Raw genomic sequence first — 27,985 nt, 5'->3', positions numbered from 1 at the left:
ACCGTGTCACCACAAATATTATCCACACACCAGCATCTCTCCTCTGTTCGCGCAGGCAGGGCGAATGAGCCGCCCCGCTCAGACGTGATGTTTCAGCTGTGAAGCAAATTATACAAAGTGACACGACTGCTCCAGACTTTATCTGTGCGCAAATGTGAGCATCTCCCACCTCCCGACAGTCCCCTCCTGCAGGGTTTCAACTCAGACATCTTTTTTTTTTTTTTCTTGTGGGGCTCTCCAAAAGCAGAAGACCACCGACCCCCTTATGTGGCCGTCCCACCACCAACAGTCAGTCAAGGATCCGCAGACGCAGTCCATCCGGCCGGGGCTGAAGTAACAGGCTGCTGCGCTGGACAAACCAGGAGAAACTTTCTTCCCTGGCTTGTTCGCGGTGAACTGTGACCGCTGCTGCCTGCTTTTTTTTTTCCTCTCTCCCTTTTTGTGCGCCGCCTCTCACTTCGTTTCTACGTGGGTGAGCAGTGTGCGCTTGTGTTTGTGGCACCTCCCCGCTCCTCCATAGATCTGGTTGCCCCCTCGTACCTTACAGGCTGCACCATGCATTTCCTCTGCGCCTCCTGGCTACTGTAGTTAGAGCAGGAGCCCGTGATTTCTCCCCCTGCTGACTCCCTCTTGCCTTGGTTTGGACTCCGGACCGCGCGTCATGCCGCGACACCTGAAGCGCACCCCGGTCCCGTTGCAGGACCGCATGGTTTCTTTGTAACTGGATCTACTTTTTTTGGGGAGGGAGAGGAGGGCATGCTCTCCTCGTGTCTGGGGAACACTTGCAAAGAGGAGAAGAAAGTAGAAAGAAGAGGGTGAGAAGCAGCGACAGGCGGAGGGAGAGATCGTCTTAGAGAGTGTAACTTACTTGTAGATGTTTGATCAGGCCACGACTATGGGCGATGGGAACCACCGCTGTGGACCCAACCCGCTGTGCCCGGACCGGATGGAGACAAAGTGCCGTGCCGAGATAGGCAGCCGATCCCCGGTTCAGAGCTCCACCGACACCCCGGGGACATCAGCGTCCACCCCGACGTCCTCCAGCGAAGACGGACACGACAAACTTTTGGGAGTGGACCCTGATTACTGTCGGAGGATATTAGTGAGGGGTGAGTGAGACGAAAACACAACAAACTGCTTCATTCTGTGCGTAAAACTGATTCTCAGACCTGGAATCTGGGAGAGTTTCCAGGAAATTGAGCTAATTTTAACTTGAGGATTATTTTATCCCAGTTAGATAATGTACAACAATAGGTATCCTAATCACAAACCCAGACACTTTATTGTTTCCACAGACAGCACTGACAGCCATGCACTGACAATAATATTAATAATAAGAAATCCTCTGAAAAACAAAGTGCTTGAAGTTGTTTGCAGCTTCTCCCTTTAAAAATAAAACGATCTGAAAGAAGGCAGGTTTCAGTATATTTAGCGCTAAAAGTGTCTAAAACGGGACTTTAATTTCTAAACAAAGTGGTCCACAGTGTAACACCGCTGTGGTAACAATAGGCTGCTTTCACTTCCGTGCACCAGACCACACCTGCAAACACTCACTCCAAATCAAAGATAAACTGAAGTATGAAATTAAAGCGCTCAGAAACTGGTTGTTTGGCACAGGCCGGGGCAGCTGAGGCCACTCAGTTATTCATTTTTTAAGACCAAGAGATAGTTGGATCAGCTCAGGAGTCAAAACAACGACTTGTGTGAAATAGCGCCTCGTTATTTCCCTCCTGCTTGCAGTGAACAGATGATTTGAACGCATCTCAGACCTGAGAGAGAAAAGGAAAAAGCTTTAGGAAAACTGAGGACAATCAGGTGAAATTCAGCCCTCGAGGCTGCTGTGTGGCTTTAATCGACAAAGAAGCAGATAAAAAAAAATCACTCAGGTCTCAATCAGCAATCAGTGTAAAGCGGTTTGTGTGATAGTGTGTGTGCGAGTGTGTGTTTCCTCTCGGTCTCTGATTGCCTTTGTGTGCCAGCGTTATGTTAATGAACGTCAGATAATGTTGGATTCAATATTATTCCCCGTGTCCACGCCCTCCTGCGGGAGGCCAGCAGCCTGAACCAAGCTCCTTTAAAAATCCAGAAAATTCAGATTAAAGTCACAAACACTCAAAACAGACTCACAAAATTTGTTGTCATTAGTTTTTTTATTTTTACTCTAAAATGTACATGATAAAAGCTGGTTTACAGTCATTTTTTAAAGACTGAGTAGCTCAAAACACTCGTGTTTAATTTATGTTTGCACGTTAAATAGCAGAAAATTAAATTGTTGAGTCTGTGTGTGTTCTTTGGTTGCAGGGAAGCTTAAAGGGCACCAGGTTAAAATAACATAAAGGAAACATGAACATGTATCTGCCAGGTTATTTAAGGTTACGCGCGTTTGGGATGTTTGTTATTATTATTTCAGCACGTAAAGGTAAAGACTGTTATAACCCCAGTGAGAGGGAAAAAATCTGAATTTGAAATATATATTAGGGCCTTTGTGAGGAATATTTTGAGTCTCTGTGAGGTTTCATACGTGGAGGATTTTTTTTTTTTTTTTTTTTTTTTTAATGCTCTCCAAGAACAAAAATTCAGCAGGCTCAGATTTTAGTTTTGTCCTTGTGGTTGTTTTTATGGCTTCTTGGTACCTTCGTGATTTACATTTTATCACTTTAAAGGTTTCAAATCATCTTCCCAAAGCACCGCAGTGGAAATGATTGAGCTGGCTAACTCTGGCACATTTACAGAAATGTTGTGCTCTCCTTAAAATACATTTTTTAAAAGACAGAAAATTGCACGTCTTTTCCCATCCAGAGCCCCGTAAAGAAAATGGCTAAAATTAAATTGCAACTGGTGTTTTTTGTGCAGGATTTTTAATTTCTTAATTTTTTTGGCCTTGCAATGTTTGCTGTGGACAGAATCGACACGTCGGTCTATCAATTCTCGGTTACTGACGAATGCTGTGGATGTTATGGCTGCTCTCTGGTCAGCTGAATCTTTCTATTGAACGCTGAGCCGTGCGGTATCCCGTGCCTTGCAGAAGCAGCTCTTTTAGCTTGAGAATGGTGAAATAATGTGGTGGTGACCCGTTTTAAGATAGTAAATGACGGAGGAGGCGAGCAAAAATGGCGAAAGAGGGAGAAATTAGGGACGGGGTGCATATAAAAACATCAACCTGCTTCTTCAGAGCCGCTTCCAGCAGAAGCTGTTGTTTGTAATGGTATTTTTTACATTTAACTTTATAGATATTTTGATTTTTTTGAGACTGTTATCTCTCAGACAGCTTTTTATTTTATTTTTTTAAACAGCTGACCACATCCCCTGTTGTTCTCGTGGGATTTGGTAGAAAATTGTTCATATATTCTCTGTAAAAAAAAAAAAAAATAAATAAAATAAAATAAATGTGAATGATCATACGATGGTTCGTGGTGTCCATCAGAGGAGGAAGTGGCCTGTGGAAGGACAGAGCTGTGAGCTGGAAACACTGAGCGAACGACGCCTGCAGAGTCAGGGTTTGTTTTTGAACCGGAGGCCGGGGTCACCGTGAGGTCAGCAGGTCTGCGTACAGCCGCTGCTTTCTCTCCTCCGCTCGCAAGTCTTTCTAGCGCACTTTGAGACGTTATTTCTTTCTCTGAAGCCGCCCAGAACGTGTGCTAATGTGCGCCACTGTGTGCCCGTGTATCGGGAGGGTTTCCAGCGTTTCTGGCGCAGACACCCACATGCTTGGCCACACATTACGCAGAGTCGGTATGCGTGCGTAAAGATGGAGACCTCTCAGGCATGTTTCATTACGCAGCTCAGGCCTATAAGAAAACAGTTAAGAGCAGCTGTTTATAACGCTGTGACTGAAGTAACTTTTTAATGCGGATCATTACTCGTGAATTTACTGAGTTTCATCAACTAGTTTAATTCCTCTGCTGCTCTGTTGCAGCAGCAGCCCAGCTTTGCTTTTACGCACGCATTCTCCTTCCACCACACCTGCTGTATGTAATCCTGCTGCATTTACGTCCATGTTTTGCTCACCTCTCCATCACCACACTTTAAAACGGAGTTTATGCAAAGGGAGATAAGCCTTTACAGCAGCCACAGTTTGCCTTTATGGCTAAAAAACAAAACAAAACATGATTCAACTTGAGTTTTTGCTCCATTACTTCAGCGTTTAGGTTGCTGTGGCCGGTACCCTTCCTATAGAAACACAGTTCGGTTCAATCAGTTTTGTTTCATCTTTAATTCAGAGCTCTTCATATTTTATTTGGTTGCATATTTCATGAGTTTAAAGCCCAGGACAAAGAGGTGGTCTTGTCTGGCCTGCGCTTCTATTGAATGTGATAAATACGAGTAAATATTCTCGGCTACAATACAAGAATGTCACAGTGGGGGAACAAGTGTTCAAAAAGCACAAATATGTCGATTGCGGCACAGTTTAAAGTTACGAACTGGTGTTTTTTTTTTTTTTTTTTTTTTTTTTTTTTTTTTTTTGGGAACAGTGTAGACAATATTTGAGGGCTTTTGAGTCCAAAGCGCGTGTAATGTCTGACTGACTGAACCTCCCCATCCAGAATCTCTCTAATGTATTAATTTGCTATAATCCATAATATAATATAATCAATTTTTTTTATTTTTTTTCTCTATTTAAATGAGTTCTGATTTTTTTTTTCTTTGGACACACACATCGAAGCAGCCGCTTCTTGATAAATCATCTGAGATTAATAGCAGATGAGGCCGCCAACGGGGTGGAACAAACGACGACTCAGTTAAAAACAAAATAACGCAAAATGCGCAAGAACACCAATGAGTCTACACAGGCCAAGTATCCCATTTAATGTTTGTCCAAGGACACACACACACACACACACACACACACACACACACACACACACACACACACACACACACACACACACACACACACTACGTTGTTGTTGTTGTGGATGGATAATGACGCACAGCCTTATTACTTGGAGTGGAAACAGTTGAGAGTGAAGCTTTTGATTTTATCCTCTAACTAGTTTGGCGTAAATTATATGAGAGAAATCACTCTTGCTGTGGTTTTATAACCAGGACAAATTTTCGGTGCTCAGTCGTCTGCAGGCCTTTACCTCCGGTGCAGAATTCACCGCGTGCGCACATTTCCATCACCCTCTATTCCTGCTGAAGTCTGCTGCTAAGTGCTCTGGGCTCAATGGCGTTAATTGAAGGATTTTAATTGGACCTTTAGTTCGTCAAAACAGGAGACATTTTCATTTTTAATCACGCAAAACTGACATAACCTGTATCCACAAACGCGTGCACTAACCTTACGCAGGCAGCGCGAGGCTGACGTACGCGTTTTTGAGTCCATGAGGAAGATCTCAAAGAACGAGCCGTTAGCCTTTCCCCAAATATCAGATCAAGCCACCGGATGTGGATTTCAGAGCGACGTGGGCGCAGTTTGGCATCATCACGAGCACCCACGCAGCCTGATTTCTTTCTTTCTTTTTTTTTTTTTTTTTGAGTGTATATATAATGACAGCAGGGCTTTTCTTCAGGCATGTTATAAACGCGACCTTGTGTAAAAAAATAACACATATGTAGCGTGTTTTTCTCAAAGACGCACAGACGCGCATCCATCCGTTTTTTCTCTCTGAGGCCATTAGCCTATCGCCCTGCTCATGAATATTACATCAGTTTGGCACCGTGTAGCCATTTTCCACTTACAGAAAGGTGTGTTTATCTTTCTTTTTTTTTTTAGCCTAAAACTACTGAAAATGTGACTCCATTTGGATTTCAGTCTGTAATAACAGTCTCAGGCGGAAAGCGTGAGGAGCTCTTGTTGCTTTTGCTCAGAAAATGTTCTCAGTCTTTGTGTTTTTTCCCTCTGGACAGACGCCAAAGGCACCATCCGGGAGATCGTGCTGCCCAAAGGCCTCGACCTGGACCGGCCCAAGCGCACGCGCACCTCCTTCACGGCCGAGCAGCTGTACCGGCTCGAGCTCGAGTTCCAGCGGTGCCAGTACGTTGTGGGCCGAGAGCGCACGGAGCTCGCGAGGCAGCTGAATCTCTCCGAAACACAGGTAAGCGGAAGTGTCCTCTCCTGTGGGGAAATGCTCATTTTTGCTGGGGAAGGTTGGTAATACGTTACTGTGAGAGTAAAAACAATAACAACAAACAAAAAAACGGGTGCGTTGATATCTTTAACCAGTAATGACAAGATTTTAAGCTAGTAGCCGCCCATTGCTAGTTAAAGACTTAGCATATAGCATGTAAAAATAAACAACTGGCGTCTTATTTGTTTTCCTATCATTATGACCAGAGACTTACAAAGTGTTGTAAGTCAGCTCGTTTTCCATTATCTTAACATTTAAAGTTATTTGGTCACAGGTGTATATTTAGGGCATTTAATTGGTTTCTTGGCCAATCAGAGGGGAGGAGTGGAGGAGCTGCTCCGCCCCAAAACACTTCATCATTTCCGGGGTCAAATCCAGGCTGAGAGTGTTTACAATCCGACAGGAGAGAGGCAGAGATTAATTCAGATTTCTACTCCACATGAACAGACAGAAAAGTCGCTCGTGAACAGGCCGCAGGGGTTTGCCAGTGAAGGCCTCACAGGAGCGTGAAGCGTGGCCCTGAATTCATGCCGCTGTATCATTTATGTCGCCTAGGTCCATTTGAAACATGTCAGATGTTCTCCACATTTACATAAAAATGGGCGTTTAAAGCTCTGTTCTAGCGCGGGAACATAACGCCTCAGCCTCGAAATTAAATGCGTCTGACACATGAAACGCAGTTTTCTTCACGGGGCTGTTGGAGTGAACCGCGCGCCTCGTGCGTAACCATTTCATCTGATTTCGTCCACGTGCACTGAAAGCGCCTCTTTGCCTCCAGTGCCACTGCGCTCTGCCCTCCGCAGGTGTGTTTGCGTCACGTAAACACAAACTGTCACGTCGCCGCCCCTCGGTTCATCCGGGCTCCTCTGAACACTGCAGACATTTCACGCCACTCATTCATCGACCCCGCGCGCTCCATTCAAACCTCCCTGCAGCGCCACGAGCCCAACCCCTCTGTGTTTGTCATGGGCGTCACCACTTCCGCATCGATTTACGGAGCACGCCGCATTTTTTTTCTTTTTTTTTGGTGTGTGTGTCATTTTCTCTCTCATTCATGTGGCCTCAGTCTAAACTAATGCTTATAATAGTGCACCGGACAGCTGATTTTTAAAGTGTTTCAGGACAACCTTTTTTTTAAAGCTGTGTTTCTTTTTTTGCACAATATTACTGCAAAAACCATTAAAGCGCGCACTAATTAAAGCAATGAGAAATTGTATTTAGTCAACACGCTGCAGGTTTACAGTCTATTACAGACGTTTCTACAAATTCTCGCGAGAAGTGTAACTCTTGCGAACTCAGTTGTGATTTTATCATATTTTACCCGATGTGAAGGAGGAACCCCTGAACTCTTGGCGTGTTTCATTTCCCACTGAAAACCTGCCGAGGCTTGTTAGGAACAGTTCACTTACGACTGGTGCCGCAGTCTGCAAGCACAGATCGAAGTTAATAACAAAATCATGTGTTGTGTTGAACCCGCGCGCCGCAGCCTAAATAACAACTCTGGAGACAACACTTGTGACAAAGAGGGACACTTACGGGGTATTATGTGATGAAAAAAGTCTCCAAAACTTTAAAAATGACTCCACGGAATGAAAAAAAACTTACATTTAAAATAGGAGTATGGTTAAATCTCGGCCTGCTTGTTCTAATTTGAACAACATGTGCAGATGAACACCAGGAGGCTGCGCGTTTCCAGGCCTTCAGTCGCTTCTTGTGTTAAAACACTTGTTGCAGGAGCTTTACGCATCATCACGAACACTGTGGAGCACAGCAACATAAATACCGACCACAAAACACGCACTCAAACATGGAGGCGGTGTGTGTGTGTGTGTGTGTGTGTGTGTGTGTGTGTGTGTGTGTGCAGATTTGGGAACACAGAGCGGCCACTGTGTCCCTCATTAGTGCTGACACTAGGGGTGTTAATGGGAGGGCCTCGGCTTCCTGCTGCTGCTGAGGAGACGCAGGGCAGCAGATGATTGGCTGAATGAGACCGTCAGAAAACTGCCTGACCTTCAAGTGAGAACAAAACGAATCAAACTGAATGATAGAAGTCTCCGCAGTAATGGCGTAAAATATTAAACCCATTGCCCTGAAATCTCATAATGCCGCGTGCTATTGAAGCGGCTTTTAGGCGTGATCGAAAGGCTTTTAGTTGGCATTAGTGAAGTTTCCTTTTTATTATCATCATCTTCTTTCTGGCGTGTGCATATTTTTTAAGCAAATGCGCCATTCAAGGCTAATCACAAAAAAAGCTCTCAAACTTTAAGGTCCTTTTTAAGCGAGTTGTTTGGGCTGTTTTCCGGGTTTCAGGCGACTTACTGTGTTTGTTGGTGTTTTTAGTTCGCTGCTCAAGGCTTTCACAGGTTTCCCTGGTGGTAATTTGATTTTTATGTCCACATTAAAGACCGCTGGCTTTAAAAGCAGCAGCTCCATTGTAGCAAAGAGTCAGAGGAGTGACTGGCTTTCAAAGAAAATCTATCTATCTATCTATCTATCTATCTATCTATCTATCTATCTATCTATCTATCTATCTATCTATCTATCTATCTATCTATCTATCTATCTATTGGAATAATTTGGAATAAGCTTCGTGTTTTTGGCACCTTCCTCCTTTATTTCGATCAGCTCTATCAAATCCAATTGAAAACTGAACTTGTAGCCCACTGAAGTGACTTTTTGAACCCAGTAAAAACATAAATTCAGCTGTTTTGTCGGCCACTCGCTGACGCTTAATAAATCTGTGGCATTAACAGACAAACAGAGGAACTGTGGCCCCTTTTCTTCCGTTGCGTTTGTCTCTTAATCAACACAATCCCAAACACGATGAGACTTCAGAGCAGAAAATGACGCTAAAAGTCAACGAATTTTACTTAATTTCCATTAAAATCACAAGCAAAGCACGCCCCATTTGTTCTGAGAGACATTTTGAGAGGTTTGCAGCATTATGACGCACTTTTATTCTAAACTTCGGTGAACGTGACAGGCCTCTTCAACTGTGACCGAAACACAAATACTAATTACGCGCCTGATAGGGGAGGCTGGATCGTTAAGTGTTTTTTAATAATGTTTGGGGATTTGGTCGTTGACCCATGGTGTAACTCCAATTAGTTTGGTCAGGTATTCAACCTGATCACGCAATGAGGCAGCAGACATTGCAAACACACAAACACACTCACGCACACACACAGAGACGCACGCGAAATGCAAAAGGCCTAAAATCTTCATCCTGATTGTTACTGAACATTTCTGAAGGCAGCCGGAGAGATGCCTGAAAACTGAATTAAAACACGCTCATTAGAAATTATGAGATGGCACCAAAGTTTCTCCAAGACGCGCAGAACTCGGATTAAACAGAGAAACTGAATTACGTTTTTTAACTCGATTTTTACGCACGTTTTTTTCTGCTATTTTCCTTTGAGAAACCACAAACCGAATCACTGACCAAAGGCCTGGTCAGCAAAGACCAAATCCAAGAGCAGCAGCGTTCAATGAGCAGCACAGAGGAGACTGAATGTAAGAAAGCAGCTTATTAAAAGCGCGTAAAACTGAGGGAGCACTGACTTGTTCTCACTTTTGTGCTTCATCGTCCAAATGCAAATATTTTACAGTCATGCATGAAAAGAAACAGCCACTGTTCTGCAAATTATACCTCAAATCCGACTCAAATCTGCCTGAAAGGCGTCAAATAAACGCTGCTGTTGGATGATAATTCCACCTCATTCTGACTTTTGAGCCAAAACCCGTGTGGAGAAATTTGTTTTTGTCTTTTAGTGCGTGCAGCATCGCGAGAGGACGTCGGTAACTCTTGGTGTAGTGAGTAATCACCGCGCTGGAACGCGTTACTTAGTAATCTGTTACCGGCTCAGAGCTCTCCCTTCATCCCAGCAGGTGGCTCCCCGCTACAGGGTAACACAGCAGGAGGGGCTGGTGTGTGTGTGTGTGTGTATGTGAGAGAGTGTGTGTACACTGCACACACACACTCACAGAAACCGTGCACTAACACATGAAAGCCTGTGGTTCATTTCAGTTACCTTTACGGTCAGTTTGCTCATGGATGATCACAGACTATAGAGGACTCATGGACGGATGCTTCAGCTCTTATTTTGAAAGGTATGTTATGTTGATTGATGCAGAGGAGGATCACTCTCATTATTTCTTGCGCTTATTCATGTTTGGGAAAGCTTTCACACGTCTCAGACTTCTTTTTGGCTTTGTAGGCGTGCCTCTAAGTTCCTTTTCTCCTGCTTGGTTCACATTTACCTCGATTCTCAGACGACTTCCTGCGAGCTTTTTCTCTTTGTGCACAAACTTTCCACATTCTTGGACGCATCCTGCCTGTTCCAGCTGGGCTGACAGTGTGACTTCAGGAGATTTTGGTACGCCGTGCTGTGTGGTCATTTTAAGCTCTTCCACAGTCCTCCAGAGTTGACGTATAGCCTGCCATTGTATCAGTCTATTGTTGTTTGCAGCCCTTCCATGGATAAGCTATGGACTTAATGGTCTCTGGGCTGTGTTAAACTGGTTTAATCCTGCAGCAAATGGGAGAGAGAGAGAGCCCAGTGATGGAATCATGATTAATCTTTAATGTGTAGCTGAACAAGACACTGATGTGAGCAAATGTTTGCATTTGTTTTCATTTTTCTCTCAGTTGTTTGAGGAATCCGGATTTAATTTTTGAGGTATTTATGTTTTAAAGCTGATGTGAGTTAAGGAGAGGCTCTTCAGGTGTGTTTTAAAATTTAGCATTTAGCTGCCACAAATTAAAAAAAGCTTACAACCAGGACATTTGTGATTTTAGAGAATATTTTCTGAGGTGAAAAACACCAGAAACACCGCAGCTGTTGTCATTTTGTCTTGTTTTAAATTGCCGTATTTTGATAATTTGTGAGTGTGATGTAGCTTCCTGCTGTAGCTCCTGTAAACACTGAACTATTAAATGTACTCCACTTTGCAGGAAGTAAAAAAAATGCGGGATATAAAAACACGAGTGCATAAATATACTTATTTGCGAAACAGGCGTAATTTCTAAGCACACAAACAGCCAATTTGTTGTGAAAAATTAACGAACCAGGTGAGGAATTCGTCTTTAATTGCATTTGTGGCTTTAAGAAGCTGAAATAAGGAGATGCAAAGTGCATCCACCTGTATTTACAGCATGTAGGCGTGTGCGTTTGTGCTTATATTCATTGAAAAATGTTCTTGTGGCTGCACAACTACGACTTCATTAAACATAAACCCTGAATTATGTTTAAATTGTGACGCTGGAGGCAGGCAGTACTGTATGTACTCTGTGTGTGTGTGTGTGTGTGTGTGTGTGTTGGACTGTTTTGCATGTGACTCCGAGTCACTTTCATGTTAACACCGAGCCTCAGAAGAGTCCGAACTCACGCAGAGTGGAGCTCCTGTGGAGAGCTTTAAAACACGGAGGAGGCTCTTAAACGTTTCGGGTTTTATGACAGAAGACCGCTCGCCTCCCCTCGCCTCCCCTCGCCTCCCCTCGCCTCCCTTGCCTCCCCTCGCTCTGCTTTGGCTTTGCTTTTGTTTACTGGCCTCTCGCTCATTGTGGATCTGTTTACAGGAGAGTGTGGAAACACTGAGCTGAGATCTGTGCGTGCATCATCAGTGATCAGTGTCTCAATCAACTTTCTGACTCAAGAAACAGGAAACTACAACGGTTCACCTGCTGTTAGAATAGAGATTTATTCATTTTTATAGGAAGAAATCAACGCTGTTGCTCTGGTTTTGACTTTTTCCTCTAATAATACCCCAGCTTTTTATATTAAAGGCATTCATATATGGAGTTTTGTCAGCGTGTTCGGGTTCTTGGTATGATTTCAAACCAGCACCCCCCTCAGTGTGAACCTGCAGACCTGCCGACAGGTGTGCGAGTCGTCTGAGATCAGCGTCACACTCCCTCTCATCTTTTCTCTCAGTCTGACACTTTCTGTGATACCACGCAGCCTCCAGCGCCGTTTAGTGACGGCTCACGTGAAAACTTTTAGACCATGCCTCTTGTTGCTGTCTTGTGTTTTTGCCTCGTGGCTCTCTGTACCACAGCGAGGTCAGAGGTCAGGGCTGGCTGCAGATCAGCGGCCCGGAGCTCATATTGTCCCGCTCACATATTTCAGTGTGTTTTCAGCTATCAAGGGTCTTAACATGTCGTGAAAAGCATCTTTGAGACGGAGAGACAGGCTCTATAAAAGCCAGGTGACCCTTGTATGACCTCTTTTGAGACCTGGCGAATCTTAAAATCCCTCCTAAGACGTTACACCTGCTTGTGCATTTGGTTTTGAAAAAGCATTTGCATCACATGATATGAGGATAGTATGACTGTTAGGCATTGCTACAGCGGGAAGAAGACACAGGAGTGTGCTCTTGGCTTAATGTGGCCCACTGACATGAAGAGAAAATCTACTTTTTCCTCTCAGAAGACAGAACAAGCTCCCATGTGCTGTACATCGATCTGTGCTTCCCTCTGCAGGCCGAGGCGGGAGCAGACGAGATGACAGCTTGTGTTTATGTGTCTACGTACAGTGAACGTCCTCCTTGTGTGTATTGTTCTCCATGACGGCCCAGACAGACGGTGTCTGGCCACTTGTCTGGAGCGTCGAGGACCCGGCCATGACGTATAGCTGTGCAGATGCAGCAGAGGGGCGGCCGCACAGTACGGGGATTGTCCAAACACTCAGAGCGGAGACAGAGATAGGAAGGGACGCAGACAGACGGACGGACGGACACTCGCTGCCTTTGTGCTCTCAGATAAAATGTTTGGGCTTCGTGTTGCAGAGAAACTCTTTCCTCTTTACTCTGAGGTGACCTAAAGCGAGAGAGTCGTCCTCAGAAGGGGAACTTTTGTCCAAAGCGGCTGATGGTCAGGAAGAAAAGAGGCGAGGCTCTGATTACCTAATCAACTGATTAGATAATCAGAACATACTAGCAATTAAGTCGCATTTGCCTTTGTCCTTAATCACTCTCTCAGATTGAATTGACTTGTTTCATCAGCTTCTGACAGAGTGAAGTGTGTGTGTGTGTGTGTGTGTGTGTGTGCGCGTGTGTGTGTGTGTGTGTGTGTGTGTGTGTGTGTGTGTGAGCCAAAGATGGTGTAATTTTACAAACATATGGAGGACCATGTAATCCTTCAACTGAGGTGAAAACAGGAAAATCAGCTAAATTAGATACAAGAGCTTTTCACTTGTCACACACACACACACACACACACACACACACACACACACACACACACACACACACACACACACACACACACACACACACACACACACACACACACACACACACAGACTTACATTCATTTCCCGGACACAAACAAACCCATCTTCACCCTAACATTTAATGATTTACATTGAGAGGACTTCCCATAAGGAAGACGAGTCCCCACAGTGACACAGTGTACGTCCCCGCAGTGTGAGTAACACACACGCACAGACACACAAACGCACGAGCACACAATCTGCTGCCTCCAGTTGAAGTTTCCAGAACATTCAGCACAGTCAAAGGTCGTCCATGCAGCCACTTTGTGTCATCCACCGGACAAATGTGTAATAGAATTAAACCTGCAGATTAGCTGCATGCGAGCTGACGGACACCTGCAGGTGGACAGGAGACACCAGATCCCATCGAAACAACACACACCAGAGACACTGATGTGAAAATACCAGTAACTCTTTGCACATCATATCAGACGTGAAAGTAGTTATTATGCAGAACGGGGCATTATCATATAAAGTATGTTATTGGATTGCTGGTAATAATGCGCGCAGGTTGATTTCCTTCTGTGGGTTCAAACAAACAAACGAAGCTGCAAGTCTCATGCTGTCAATTTAACAAAGTAATGCATTAAAAATGACACAGGTGCATCTAAAACATGCAAATCTTTGTCACAAACACTCAGGATGTTACTATAGAATGATTCAAGGTGTTAAATAAATATAGATTTCACTGTTTATGCAGATCAATACAGCAGGAAATGTACGAAATAAAATACATTTGTAAACTGTAAAAATGTACATTTATGGTCTACAGACCTAAACAAGACACTTAGACATTTAAATATAGATGAGATGTGTGAAAGCCCCACGTCAACACTTTCTATGGTGTTCTCAGTTCGTCATGATATAGAAAAAATGTAAATAAAACATTCAGTGGAAGGACTCCAGAGGGTGAACGCTTTACACACCAGAGCGAAGGAGCGGTTTGGTTTGAGCGTTTGACTTCTAGATATTTTCTTTATTTTTAAAGTATTTTCTTTTGCTGGTTCTGGGCTGGTCTTTGCTTTTGTTTGTTTTAAAAAATAGCAAACAAAAACCTCTGTGTGGACACTGCACTTCTGAAAACATGCAGTCATAATGTCCAAACTTGCTTCAAAAGCCTTATAATGTATGACACCTTCTATCCTCTAAAACCTTTAACAGAGACGGACAAATGAACAGCAGCAGAGGATGGATCCCTCTTCCAGAGCGGACAGATGTGCAGCAGATAAAACATGAGGACAAAAGAGTGTCTGAAAACCAGAAATGATGCAGCTGAATTGGGAGAGCACCTCTGGTATTAAGACCTCTGTGTCTTTCTCGTCTTTGTTGGTTCAGTCGGAGCTTTGAGCATCACGAGGCTGCGTTAAAAAAAAAACGCCCAGCGCCGAGTGACCGCGGGGTGACATGCGAGAAAAGTCATGGACCACATTCAGACACCTGCTGGTTTGTGTGGCGAGGGAGTGCAGCACATCTCTGGCATTGCAGTGCGTGAGGGGAGGAGGTCGAGGCTGTTATCAAACCTGGCGGGGTTCACCCGGGCGTGGGCAGAGAGGGCGGTGAATACAGGGGAGGGGCAGAAGGATGGATGGGGGGGGGGGGGAGAGGTGGGCCACATTACAGCCCCAAGTGCTTTTGCGCTAAGGAGGATTAGGCAGCCATATCTACCAGCGATTCTATAAGACGGGGTTAACCCCTGGCTGAACCTGGCTGGACATGTGCTGCAGAGATGGAGGACCAGATCGGGTTTATTCGGCCAAGGTTAGGTGATGAGGGGCAGGTGGGTGTCGAGGTTTGAGGGTAAGGTAAGATGTGAAGGTGGAGGTGATGATGTTGGCGCAGGTTTCAGCGGTGTAGAGTGACAAGGTGTGAGGTGGTGTTGAGGTGAGGGAGGCAGAAAGAGGAGGATGATGGAGGTCAGGGTGGGAGAGCAGCCACTGTCTGTTCTGCCAGGCGGCTGGAAAAGGAGGTGAAGACCAGAAGCAGGTGGACGAATGTGAGCCAGGAGGGACGCAGCCGCGGGCCAGTGGCCATTTTTCATTTCCCAACCCTGATACTGATGGACCTGAAACAGAAACCAAGCGTAATTAGATCACCAGATTACACAGTAGATTCCCTTCACACTTTGATATATTTTTATTTATGCCACAATACATGCCTTATTTTTGTTTTATTGACAAGGAATCTAATGTCCACAAAGGTGCTTTTAGTGACGCGATCTGGTTTGTCTGGTGCAGCCATCAGATGGATGTAAAAAAAATAGAGATTTATGTTGGACTGTGGCAGCAATTTTAGAAATACTGAGGTCATGAGTCCAAATTCCCATTAGTTTACCCCCAACACAGTAACAGTCCTTTATTCATACATCCTACATGCTGCTTTAATACAACCTGCCAGAAAATAATCCAGCCAGACAAATACACATATATGCACTTTGTTCCTCTAAATTACTAAAAAGAAATAGTGAGATTATGTCCTCGCATTTGTATCTGTTTTAAAACAGGAACTCCACTTCACAATAAAAGCATTTAATTGATCACAAAGGAACGACAGTTGCAAAAAGCAACAGAATAAGATTAACAAAACAGAAAAAACACAGAAGAAAAGAGCAAAAAATATCACTCAAGTTTCTAAAAATATCAACAAAACTGAATAATTTAATAAAGAGGGGAAAGTTTAGAGGCAAAGGCTGCAAATATGAAGACACTGATAACCCTGAGAGATGTTCAGCTATTCTATTAAACATATATTACCTTTATTTAAGCAGCAAGCTCTCTTTCACAATGTCGCTCTGATAACAATGCATACACAATACAATGTATCTGAAATGAAAAAACATAGAAAACAATAAAAACAAAATTACAATGCATGTAACACAATAGAAGTAGATGAAGGACGCAGAAAATGAGCTTTCAGCTGTATCTGGTACAATACGTGCTAAATAAACAATGAATGACGTGGAAGTGTTACAGCAGACAGACAGGCCAAAGAAAACAACATCGATTCAAAGAAAACACCTACATTCAGGCTCTAAGTCTATCAAAGGAGATTTAAATTGATTAAAAGGGATCAGCTGGTCGAGTTTTAAGAGTTTCTGCAGGTTGTTTCTGTTTGTGAGGTTTGCAGTGTTTCAGAAACGAGAGATGCTCAGGTGGTTTGCCAAAAAGTGTTTTATACATGAACCAAATGTTGAAATTCAGCTTAAAAAAATATATTTTCCATCTGGCTTGAAGTTCACATCCAGTTTCTTCTACTTTTACATGCCTACATGTCTTGAATGAATTTTTTTTTAAACAAGCTTAAAAAGATATTTTCAGTTTAAGTCAGACAAATGTTACATGACTAGTTTTTACAGATTTTTCTCTCCTTTTGTGTTTCTTTTAATTGCAACTTGAGGGCAGAGAGGAGTCGTTTTAATTGTGAATAATCGGCACTGGGATCGTTAATGCAAAGATCCATCACACAGTTGAGTAAGTCACTGGTTCAGCTCGTTCCCTCGTTGCTTTCTGACCACCGGCCCGTCACAGACAGCTGAATACACGCCGCTGCCATTGGTCCATTACATTACATGTAGTTGAGTATCCACTGGTCTGTTACATACAGTTCAATGGCCGCTGGTCCGCCTGGTACAACCTCCATGGAAAAGAGTTTTCATTGTGTGCTGCTGCTCATCACATGCCTGGGATCAGCGGGCCTGAACAGGGTCACAGTCGGGGCACCGAGCTGCTGGAGGGGTCATGGAAAGTGTGAAAGACAGTCCCCAAGCGTCCTTCTTAAAGACTTTATCGCCACAATCCTGCATTTTGCTTTGCATTATCGGCATTACGCGGCCGGGCAGCAGAGTGTGTTCCATCACTTTAGAGTTTAGTTAATGCTCTCCATGGCTGTAGCTTAAAGCTGACAAGTGATTAAAACACAGTGATAAGATGAATACGCAAGAACAGTTTAGAACAAAAGAGACACATGAACAAAAAACGTCCAAACAAACAAATATTGCCTTTATTCCAGTTTTCCCTCTTTCTTTAACGTCTGTCGGGACGTGGCGGACCCGAGCTGCTTTATTGAAAACACACATATGGATGCCCAGTTGAGCTCTGCGCTGGGTCTTGATCTGGCTTAACCTTTCTACCTCTAGCCCAGTTTGCTGCTGCTTCGTTTGCAGCTGTCTGGATCCACAGCGCAGGCCTCTGATTGGCTGACCTCTGCTGTGTATTCATGCGGCCTGATCACTTCTCCCTGACCTTGAAGTCACCCCCACCCTGCCCATTTGCCCCCATCCTTTCGTTTTTAAACCCTGCCTTGCGCGTCTCAGCCCTCACCCTGGGGTCCAGTCCAGTGACGTCCCACCTCTCTGCGCTTTACAGCCGCTTCTCGCTTCCTTGATGTGACGTATTTCCACTTTAAGCAGGATAATGGTGCAACGAGGGACTTTCAAAATAAAAACCAATCAGATGAAAGATGGTTTCATTTGATAGCAGGTGTGATAGCAAGTGAGAAACAGTTTTATTTGCATCTCTACAGTAACACAGCGAGGTAATTACAACACAATGTCCTTTTTTTTTAATAAATTTTTGATATTTTTTTAAAAATATTTTTTATTTTCTCAACACGCCAACAGGCATATGTACAGCCTTTCTTCAGATCAAATTATAATTAAGAAATTGAATTTTATATCCACAGACGGCACCTTTCAAAACCACTGCTACAAAGTGCTTAACACGCCCAAATAAAAATACATCATTGTAAAATAAAACAAAAATATTACTGGGAACGGTCCGAGATAGAGAATTTAAACAAAATAAAAGACACACTTGAAAAATGATGAAAGTAATTAAAAGTCTGAAATTTTATGCTAAATCAGTAGTATATCAGAATGAATGCAACAAACTCACATAACAAAACATTTACATTATATTCCAGGTCTCCGCTTGTGAATATATTCATTTTTAACCACTTTTTTCCCGTTTACTTATTATTATTTCCTTGCCAGTTTACACCTCTCATGCTCATGTTATGCTGACCCAATTTCTTTGTCTTGTCAAAAAAAATTTTTCTCTTTTTGGTGAAAATTTTTTCAACTGCGAAGAAAAAGGCAAAAAAAGGCCATAAAACTTCATCCTTAAATCATAAAAAATAACTTGAGAAATGATCAATACGGAATTTTATTTTATTTATTTTATTTTATTCTATAATTCTCATAGAAAATTGTACAAAATCAGCAGCTGTTTTTAATTATAAGGCTGGTGATATTCTGTGTTTTTCTCATTGTCAAAAAAATCCCCTAACATACCAAAACCAGCAGTGAATTAGAAAAAAGTAAACATGGCCGCTGCACTTTATTTTGAGTCAATCCTGTTGCCATAAAGAGTCATCAAATGTGTATTCATCCGCAGATGAAGATAGTCCCTGTTTGGTCCTGTTTAAGTAATATTTGCGCATACCCACAGTGCCCATTTGTTTTAGGAAATTAATGAATACTTTCGTAAAAAAGAAAACAAAAATAAACCACTGACATTAGATTAGATATAAAACTATCGAGAGCCAGACTGACACATCGCTGGTTTTGGTGTTTTCATCTGAAAAAACATCAGACTTTTCCTTAAATTGCCATTAAATCCATTGACGTTCACCAAAAAACAGTACAACCACAGTTCATTGCTCTGTGTAATGATCTAATGGATGTTTGGCCTAAAAACACAATGACATGTATTTTGGTTAATAAGGCGTTTTGCTTTAACTTCCTGTTGCCGTGTTTTTGTCACGTCCATCCGTCCGTCCGCCAGTCTTGGTTTTGCCATCCTCACCTCGGTCCTAACCTCCTCACCCGGCCTCCACCCTTGTCCTGGCCTCGCCCCGGCGGACCAGAGTGCAGCGGGGCGGGGTCCAGAGGGCGAGGCCGGGGCAAATGCAGGTCACGCCAGATCCAGATCTCACTTGGTAATCTCTGCCCCAGCTGTGAACCCTGGATCCCATTAAAAAGGATTTACATCCAATAGTGTAGATGTACCAAAGGCAGCTTTGCTTTCTTCTCTTCACATCATTTTCCCCCTCTAATAAAACCCCTGTAAAACACCAGAAAGCCCCCCCCTCCTTTTTTTCCCCCCAGCGCCGGTGAGGAGGACTGCGATGTGAACAGAGGGCTGAGCCACACCCACAGCGTGGGGATAAAGGACGGGGATTGGTTGGGGGTTTCATCTGTAGTGAAAGCTTTTTATGGGATGTAGATGTTTGGCAGACGGTGGCGCAGTGAAGGACAGAGAGAGATCTTCGAGAGGCAGTGTGTGAGTTGACTAAATATAGACCGAGAGGAAGCAGAAGCAGCTATGCAGAGATCATTTCTGCTGCTTATCCCACCCAGCTGTCATCTCTGCCCCATCTCCCCTCTTATCTCCATCTCCACCGCCCCTCCCTCTCTGCCTCTTTTGGGTGTTTACAGTAAGACTTGCTGGCGTCAGTGTTCCTCTCTGAGCTGTGGGATCCTCTCCGATCCCATTATTTGTGTCGTGGTCAGTAGCTGAAACTATGATCTCACTGGCTCGAGCTGCCCGTTGATCCAGCGCAGCGATACCGCGGTTCACACCGGCCGGCCCGATGACCTCCACGCGGCCGACGCAGCTGCGTCTGGCTTTGAGCGGGACGAGCTCGTTGTCACTGTAGCGTTAACGAGGCTTCAGCTGCACGAGGGCGTTCACATGCCAGGAAACGCAAGAAAAGCTTGAAAAGTCAGATGGAGGCTGTGAAGTGTTGACTGCGTCCTCCAGAAACAATAAAGTGCCCTTGGGTTGTTATTTTAGAGAACTTGAGGGAAATATCTGTCTCTTTAGCTGCTAAACGCTCCACTTTGTTCACCAGCTAGTCGCTGTCTGCGTCTGTTTGCTGTTTGCAGGTAGCTTGCAGTGTGTTTTTCGCTGAAAACAGCTGCCTGCAGTGCCTGAAAGCTACGCTATGAGAGCAGTGAGAGGGAACTGGAACAGTAAAGTTGCAGGAAGACTCATTAGAGGCCCGTTCAAGCTGCAGCTGATTACTCTGTAGGTTCATCACCACGAGCCGCCTCTTTTACATTTGATTGTGTTATTATAAAAATATCAACCAGAGCTACTTTAAAGGCTTTGGCATTGCAACTAAGACAACGCTGTCACTGAATATGAGCCCAGGTGCTGCAGAATCATCCAATCCTGAGCGATGCCGAGAACTCAACGTGTCTTAGCTGCAGCTTGAGAAGGACGCACTTCGGTAGAAACATCCGTGATGCGGCCTCGTGTTCGGGGTTTTGCTTTGTCATCAAAAGACAGGTGGTGCTGCTTTGTCTTCCAGGCAGCTGGAAACTTGGCATCTGCAGCGGAGGTGCTCGTCACGTGCTCTCCACCCCTGCGCTCAGTCCCTGCATAGAGCGGAGGAGCTGGAACGAAGGCGTGAACGGCGAATGTGGCGAAGGAGGAAGCAGATAACACAATCTGTGTTTGTCATGGTCAAAAACCTGCAGAGAGAGACGGGAAAAGCAGTTTTAAAGCAGGGAGTAGTGTTGTGCCAGTGTGCTGTGAGGTGCATCGAGAGCGCTGGACGACAGAGGAAGCAGTCAGATGAATATTGAACGACTGAGCCGATGATTGAGCTGCAAACGTCTCTGTCTTTGTTGCACCTGCCTCACTTTAATTTAAGAGCAGGCTGAGAGCAAACTCAGTGTTTGATGTTGAAGCTCAGTGAAAGTTGAGACGCTTTTTGAAGTCTGGAGCTTCGACCGTCTGTGAAACTGAGACCCTCAAATCTTTGTGACATCGACCCCAAACCGTTGTTTTACAGCCACCGAGGCTCTCGACCGACCGAGCTGTGGCTCTCTGTGATAAACGGAGTCATGTGAGAGGTTAGCTCGCTGCGAATGTGTGTGTGTGCGTGACTGTCGCGTGTTCAGGTCACATGTGGCCTCTGCCAATGTGTGTGCGCTCGCGGTCCTGCCGCACCGCACCTTGATCCAGGCTTTACTGCATTTATTCGTGTGTGCGTTTACGTGTGCTGTCCGGCTGTTGTGCAATCAACAAATGGTTCTGAAAGTTTTTATTAAATTAAGCCGCAGACCTTCACAGGCTTACGCATTTCTGCTGTCACAGGAGTTTCCTTTTAAGTCGTCTGCAGCCAATCCCCACTTATCAGCGATTAGATTACTGGATTTCTACGAAAAATCGTGAAGAGGCTTATGGGAAATCTGCCGCGTGTGTAAATAACTTTTGATGAAGTGTTGGCAAAACTTGAGGATGGGTGGAGGAAGAGAGGTGTCACCTGCTCAGCTGCTTTCTGCAGAAACTTACAGACTTTTTTGAGCTGTTTTCACTTATTTTCTCTCTGGGATGTAGTGTTTCCCACACTTTTATTAACACTACAACAACCAAATTTCCAAGTTTTCAGCCGTGATTGCACTAACCAATCAGAAGCTCAGATGATAACACTAAAGTAAATGCCATTTTTTTATACAGAAATGCCCAAAATTCACTTGTTCCTGCTACTGAATGTGAGGACTTGGAGCTTTTCTCTGCTTCATGTTATTGTAAATTGAGCATATTTGGGTTGCAGGTTGGTTTCGGGAAATTGTGAAGAGCATTTGACACTATTTTCTGACATTATTTCGCAGATTAACGAACAATAAAATAAAATAATATGTCAGCCGTAGAATAAAAAAAGGAAAAAGGTTAAAGATTGGCTGCATCAGTGGCCTCACAGCGCAGCTTGTCGCTAACCCTTCAATGTCGACCTTGTGCTGTGATGATTTAGACTATTGTCACACATTCAAAGGAGCACCACAGCTTGAGCAGAATGCTAGAAGAGGTCAGGATAAAGGCAGTCATGTCTTTATGTGGCAGCACAATTCATTCTCAGGGTGCAAAAATTGGTTTTCACAGAAGTTTTCTCTCAGAAAATCACCAGCGGAGTCTGAGTAACCGAAGAGTTCTGCAAACTCTGAACGTGTCAAACTTTAAGCAGAAACTTGATTCTGATCTCGAGTGATTTTTCCTGCATTTTATCCAGACGCTACCTGCATGCCGTTACAATTCTCCTCACTGACAACAAGTTGCAAACAGTGAAGCGCGATCCACCGGCTGCATGCCACGCTGCAGCGGGTCTGTAGTGAAACACGGAGCGCAGTGAAACTCGGTCAGGATCGTATGCATTTTTCATGTGTGTGATTCCTCTCAGCCGTGGCTCTCCGTGCAGCGATCTCCCGTGACCCCACCGTGCCCTCCAATCAACACTCGCCCAGCCCCAACTTTTCCACACGCTATACATTAAAGCTACGCTGCGGCCCATCAATTAAACATGGCGGACGAGGACAGGCAGAGTTCACCGAGCTTTGCTCAAGCTGCTGCGGGTGGCGTGATGGCTCGTGTGATGGAACTCTGAGGGTTGCTGCCGTGAGAGGGGACAATGGTGCAGGTGTTGATAGCGATTAGCAAAACCTGTGCAGCTTGATTTTTTCTTTGTCTGTGCCTCTGTCGCGACTGAGCTAATATTCCCACTCTGCTGTATAGCTGTGATATCACTGCCCGTCCCCATATGTGCATTCAGAGCCTGTTAGAGCCGTGAAGTGTGAGAGGATGCAAAGTGCACGGGACCAACTATGATCAAATGTGCAGAGAAAAACAACAGAGTTGATCCAATGGCTGGCAGCAGGGGATTACAGCATCTCTGCTTGTTCTGCACGGATTTATGCGTGTATGACTGGTTTACCGCTAAGGTGTTGCGTGCTCTCACCGCTCGCAACCGTGAGCGCACAGAACACGCTGCAGCGTAGACATGCACCATGCAGAGGTCACGGAGAAGTCAGCCCCACATGTGTTCATCTTCTGGGCGTGTAAAGAGGATGTAGGATGATGTCAGGATGAGTTAGAGCATCTGTGATCTGCATAAAGGACATATACAACTGATTTCTTCTAGCTTTGCGTCAGTGCTTCATGGTAACCAGCTTCTGCAAAGTTTTCTCCCCCTTTCTTTTCTCATTTTTCTGACAAACTGACAAAGACTGATCCTCATCCTCCTGGTTGTGTTGTTGCAGGTCAAGGTCTGGTTCCAAAACCGCCGGACCAAACAGAAGAAGGACACCACCAAGGATTCAGACAAGCGCTCCTCCTCCACCAACGAGTCGTTGGCCACCTGCAACATCCTGCGCCTCCTGGAGCAGGGCCGCCTCCTGTCGGGCCCCGCCCCGCCACCTAACTCCCTCCTGGGGCCTCCGCCACATCCGCCGCACAACGGCTCACTGCTTGGCAGCCCGGGCGGAGGCTCCTCCACCTCTCCGGGCATCAGCAGCAGCACCCCTCCCAGCTCCTTACCAGGGGGGACTTTCGGGCTGTCGCTGCCCTCGCTGGGCGGCACCCCACCCTCGCCGCGGCTGGGCGTGCCGCCGCCGCACTCCCTCTGCTTCTCTATGCCGCTGCTGGGGGGCGCTCATCACGAACTGACATCCACCTACGGCTGCGGCTCTTCGGCCTTTGAGCCGTACATGCGGCTGGACAGGAAGGAGGCAGATCTGGGAGGGAAGAAGACGGTTTCTTAAGTAACGCGTCTCGCTTTTAGGACACCAGACGACATCTTTGTAAGAGCTTTTCTCCTCAGTCGTTCACCCTGTTTGACACTCGAGCGGACAGAGGAGGCCTGGATCAGAAGAAATGTGAAAAAGGAAGAGACCAGGTTGCTTTCCTCGCGGCGCCGTTTTGTGCAACGCTGACACAAAAATGGTGAAAAGGACGTGATGTGACGGAGACTCTCCCACATTAAAAAAAAAAAAAAACAAAAAAAAAAACTTGTGAATTTTTGCAAAAATGCCGTGTGTGTATGTTGTGTGACCCTGACAGACAGACAGATGTTTTCATCACCGCTCTCTTCGCAGTGGTTTTAAGTGACTCTTCACTTTTTTTGTCCAGTGAGTTTGTGCGTGTGCGTGTGTGTTTTCTCTCTATACAGGCCTTCATTTACTGTTCAGGAAAAAAAAAAATACTTGACATGTACAGTTCAGACTGAATCAGTGTCTGAATGAGACCAGTGGTGATTCAAAGAGAGCAGTTTGTACACATTTCGGTACATATTCCCGTACAAGTGGCCATGTTTGATTTTAGTTAATGTGCTATCACAATATGGAAGAAACACTGAAAAAAAAAAGAATCTTAGCATTTTAATATCAGTCTGTTTGGTGTCCAGCAGTAGTTTTTGTAAATTCTTTATTTGGTTGTGTTTGTGTATGAAATAATATGTGGTAGGATCTGGACAAATGGTGCAAACATCACATATCTAGATCCGATAGTTTAATATAAAAGAACACGAGAGGAAAGAGGAACACTTGTGTGAGAGAGCTGGTTAGACTCTGCCAAAGCATTTACGGATTAAGCTTTGGAGGTGCCACACTCGAGCTCTCCAATCACTGAAGCAAGCCAAGGTCAAACGGAGAGATGACCTTTGAACCCAGATTAGCTTTTCAATCAGTAATTTGCAAACGTCACACTTTGGGTAAACATCTGAGAGAAAGAGTTCGTCTCAGCCAGAGGTTTCTGTTCTGCGTCTTAGTTCTCAGTGTGTTTAGGACAACGGCTGCAACGGCTAATTGATTTATTGATTGCGATAGTTTTGCTCAACCGCTTTTTTTGGGGTTATTTTTCAAGCAAAAATACCAAATGTTGTCTGGTTCCAGCTTCCAAAACGTGACAATTTGCCATTTTTCTTTGTCAAATATGACAGTAAATTGAACAGATGTATTTTTTCACTAAAAAATTAATCGATCAACGATCTTCAGATTAATTAATGAAAATCATGGTTAGCTGCAGCCCCGGTTTGACCAGTATGTAACGTGACAATGAGCCACGACGCCTGTAGAATCTGCTGCTGTTTTATCCTGATTCTTTCATTTCTCTTCTCTTTTTTATGGTTTGCAACCTCATAACTATCAGAAGTACTGTTTCATCAGGTCATATCCAGAATCACATGAAAGCTCAATGCATTTCTACACAGGAGACTCTCTGCTGCGTGCTCATGCTTAGGACGCAGAGAGCTGCCGCATCACACGTGAACGTTTGTCTTTTTAACGATATTTTATTTTTCTGTGAACTGGTGTTTGTGCTCTCTTCCCTCTCGGCTCGCCCGTCCGGTAGATTTGCCCGTCTTAAATGAAAAGCTTGCCCCTCGTTGAAAGCACTTTATGTTTGTAGGTTGTTCCACTTCTTCCTGTACCTCCCCCCTTTTCGCTTTTGAATCTATTGAACTCTTTATTGAGAAGAAAATGAAAAACCTCCAAACTTTCGCAGCTTTAGGAAGAGTTGTTTTATTTTTTGAAAGGTATTCTGCAGAATTAAAACCCCTCAGTTATTTCTTTAACTACATTCTAATGATTTGAACCTAAATGGACCCTGAGTTCTGAAAATAACCCACTCTGAGACCCACATTTCTGCATGTTTGCAGACTGAGAAAACATACATTAAATTCAGCCGGACAGGCTAAAGGAGGGAAGCCGCAGTATTTTTCTCTCGCCCCATATGATGCAGTTTCTCCACGTTACCTTGATGTCCAAAGAGAATCAAACCTCACCTGCGAGAACCTGCGATTCGCTGCGGTTTGCCCTCAATCTGTGCATGTCAGATGAGTTAAGGCCCCTTTTCATAACTTCTGCCTCTCCTCTGTGTGCCGCCTCTTATTTCCACATGCATCCATTCATTTCCAGGTCTGGCCTCATTGTGAGCTTTAATGCGTTTTCCTGATCTCTCTCTCTCACGCCCACCGAAGGTTACTCGACATCTATTAAGGAAAAACGGACACTCCCATGACATCCAGTTAAAAAGCTGCTCACTGGTAAAGGCCAGGCTGCTGCAGAGGGAGTGCACGGAGAGGTTCTGACCTCAGCCTGTGAAAGCTCCCGTCGTGGCGGCTCACTGGGCCTTTTTGCACCCGTGTAGCGGCAGCTGCTAGCAGGTGATTTGTTGTTGTTGTGTTCAGACCCCAGCGGCGCCGCGCAAACCCCTGTCATCCACTCACGGCTCTTTGCAGCGGTACACCTGTGCTGTTGTTGAACACTGTATTATTTTCTATAAGCACCATTCATAATTCACAGGCTGCGGCATCAAATATTGAGCAGAGCGATGGAGCTGAGAGGTCAGGAGGCTTGCTTCTCGTGCACCCTTTCACAAACCCGCTCTTTTTTTCTTTACTCACAACAGGGTCGTGTTGCTTCGTTGCTGAGTCGCTTTCCTGCTCTGTCGCGAGCAAAACACTCTCTGTTCCCCTTTTTTAGCTGGAATATTTAAATCTTTTTGTCACAGGGTTTAGAGCTCGTGAATGAGCTTTTAAAACCGCTGTAAAAAAATCCCCTCAGTCGATCTCATTTGCAGTTACTTGTCAGCCAATGCGACGGGAGAGGAATATCAGATTGTGTCGTGCTTCTCGCACTCCATATTTCCCTTGACCTTCAGAGCCCGCTCCATATTATTCTGTCACTGTACGGTGGTGTTTCGTAATGTAAATCTGCAGTCACTGTATCGTACGCTCAGTCACGACGAGGTTACCGAAGAGCAGCTACCAGTCGAAGCTCGAGGGAGACGGTCAAAGAAGCGAGGTGCTGCTTCTTCTTCCAGGCAGCAGAAAGATGCTTTTTAAAGCCTTGCATCAGTTAAACAAAGCCTTTTTTTTTAGTTTGGGTTCTGCACTCTTTCTGCTTTCTTTTGCTTCCTTTTTTCATGCAGTTTCTTCTCGTCGCTGGGTGGAAGTGTTGCTTCTGTTGCGTGCAATCTGTGACATCTTGCACATGTTTAGGCTGCCACCATCTCAGAGGCGTTAAGCATTAAGGGCCAAGTCCTTTTGAGATTGTGTGGAAATATTCCTTTATTTTAGAAAAGAACTGATTCTGCTTGGTTTACTTTTTCTTTATGCACAGCCAAGGTCCTGCAAAGGCCATAACTTCTTTTCTTTAAGCAGTACTTAATGTCAAGCTAATGGCACCAGCTACTACTTATGATGAACAAACTCTATGTACATATATATAAATTTATATATGAATATATATAAATGGGTCTTTGCACAAGTTATCTCCATGTCCGCTCCATGTGATTTTAACAGGAAAAACAAAATGCGAAGGAAGATTCAGAAAAAAAAAGACTTTATATATGCTTTACAATTCTTTGTCTCATTAACATTTTGCACTTATTTAAAGAGGCTTACTTCTGTTTCTGGGCTGACAGAGCTGTTTTCACGCTCGGCCAAGATATTGTACAATATGTATATGTATTTTTATTCATATGCATATAAATATATGTCTATGTAATTTGCCTCCTGTGTTCTGTTTTCTTCGCTTTCTCACCTGCATCAAGGCCACGAAATCTAAACCCAGAGCAGCGTGCGTGGACGGTTTTCTTTGGACATGAGCAGTGTGAACATGTGTGGCTGTATCAATCAGAAAACTATCTGAGAAAACTGCTTTTAGAAGCCTATGTGGTGAAAATATGACGGTCTCTTTGTCATCAGTCAACAAAATCTACAAACATGACTGATATCTGCATGGCTGAGCACTTTCTATTCACGCTGAGGGTTTGGGGCTGTCATTCGCTTGCTCGCAGCTTTATTAAAAACCTTGGCTTCTTTGTCCTTCCCGTCAGTGTGGCAGAAATGTCAAAGCAGTGGGCA

At 44.4% G+C, this 27,985-nt stretch overlaps 1 protein-coding gene across 1 annotated transcript; it reads left to right on the top strand.

Moving 5' to 3' along the window:
- The first annotated feature begins 10 nt into the window (after positions 1–10).
- vax2 (ventral anterior homeobox 2) lies at positions 11–24,852 on the top strand. The gene is made up of 3 exons (XM_070993407.1): positions 11–1,109; positions 5,851–6,038; positions 23,382–24,852. The coding sequence occupies exons 1-3, from the start codon at positions 875–877 to the stop codon at positions 23,880–23,882; spliced, it is 924 nt and encodes a 307-aa protein (XP_070849508.1). The 5' UTR covers positions 11–874; the 3' UTR covers positions 23,883–24,852.
- Positions 24,853–27,985: the final 3,133 nt, after the last annotated feature.

The sequence above is a fragment of the Chaetodon trifascialis genome, chromosome 23 (genome assembly GCF_039877785.1).
Source record: "Chaetodon trifascialis isolate fChaTrf1 chromosome 23, fChaTrf1.hap1, whole genome shotgun sequence".
In the NCBI taxonomy this organism is placed as follows: domain Eukaryota; kingdom Metazoa; phylum Chordata; class Actinopteri; order Chaetodontiformes; family Chaetodontidae; genus Chaetodon; species Chaetodon trifascialis.
This window is presented reverse-complemented; position numbering and strand designations above follow the sequence as displayed.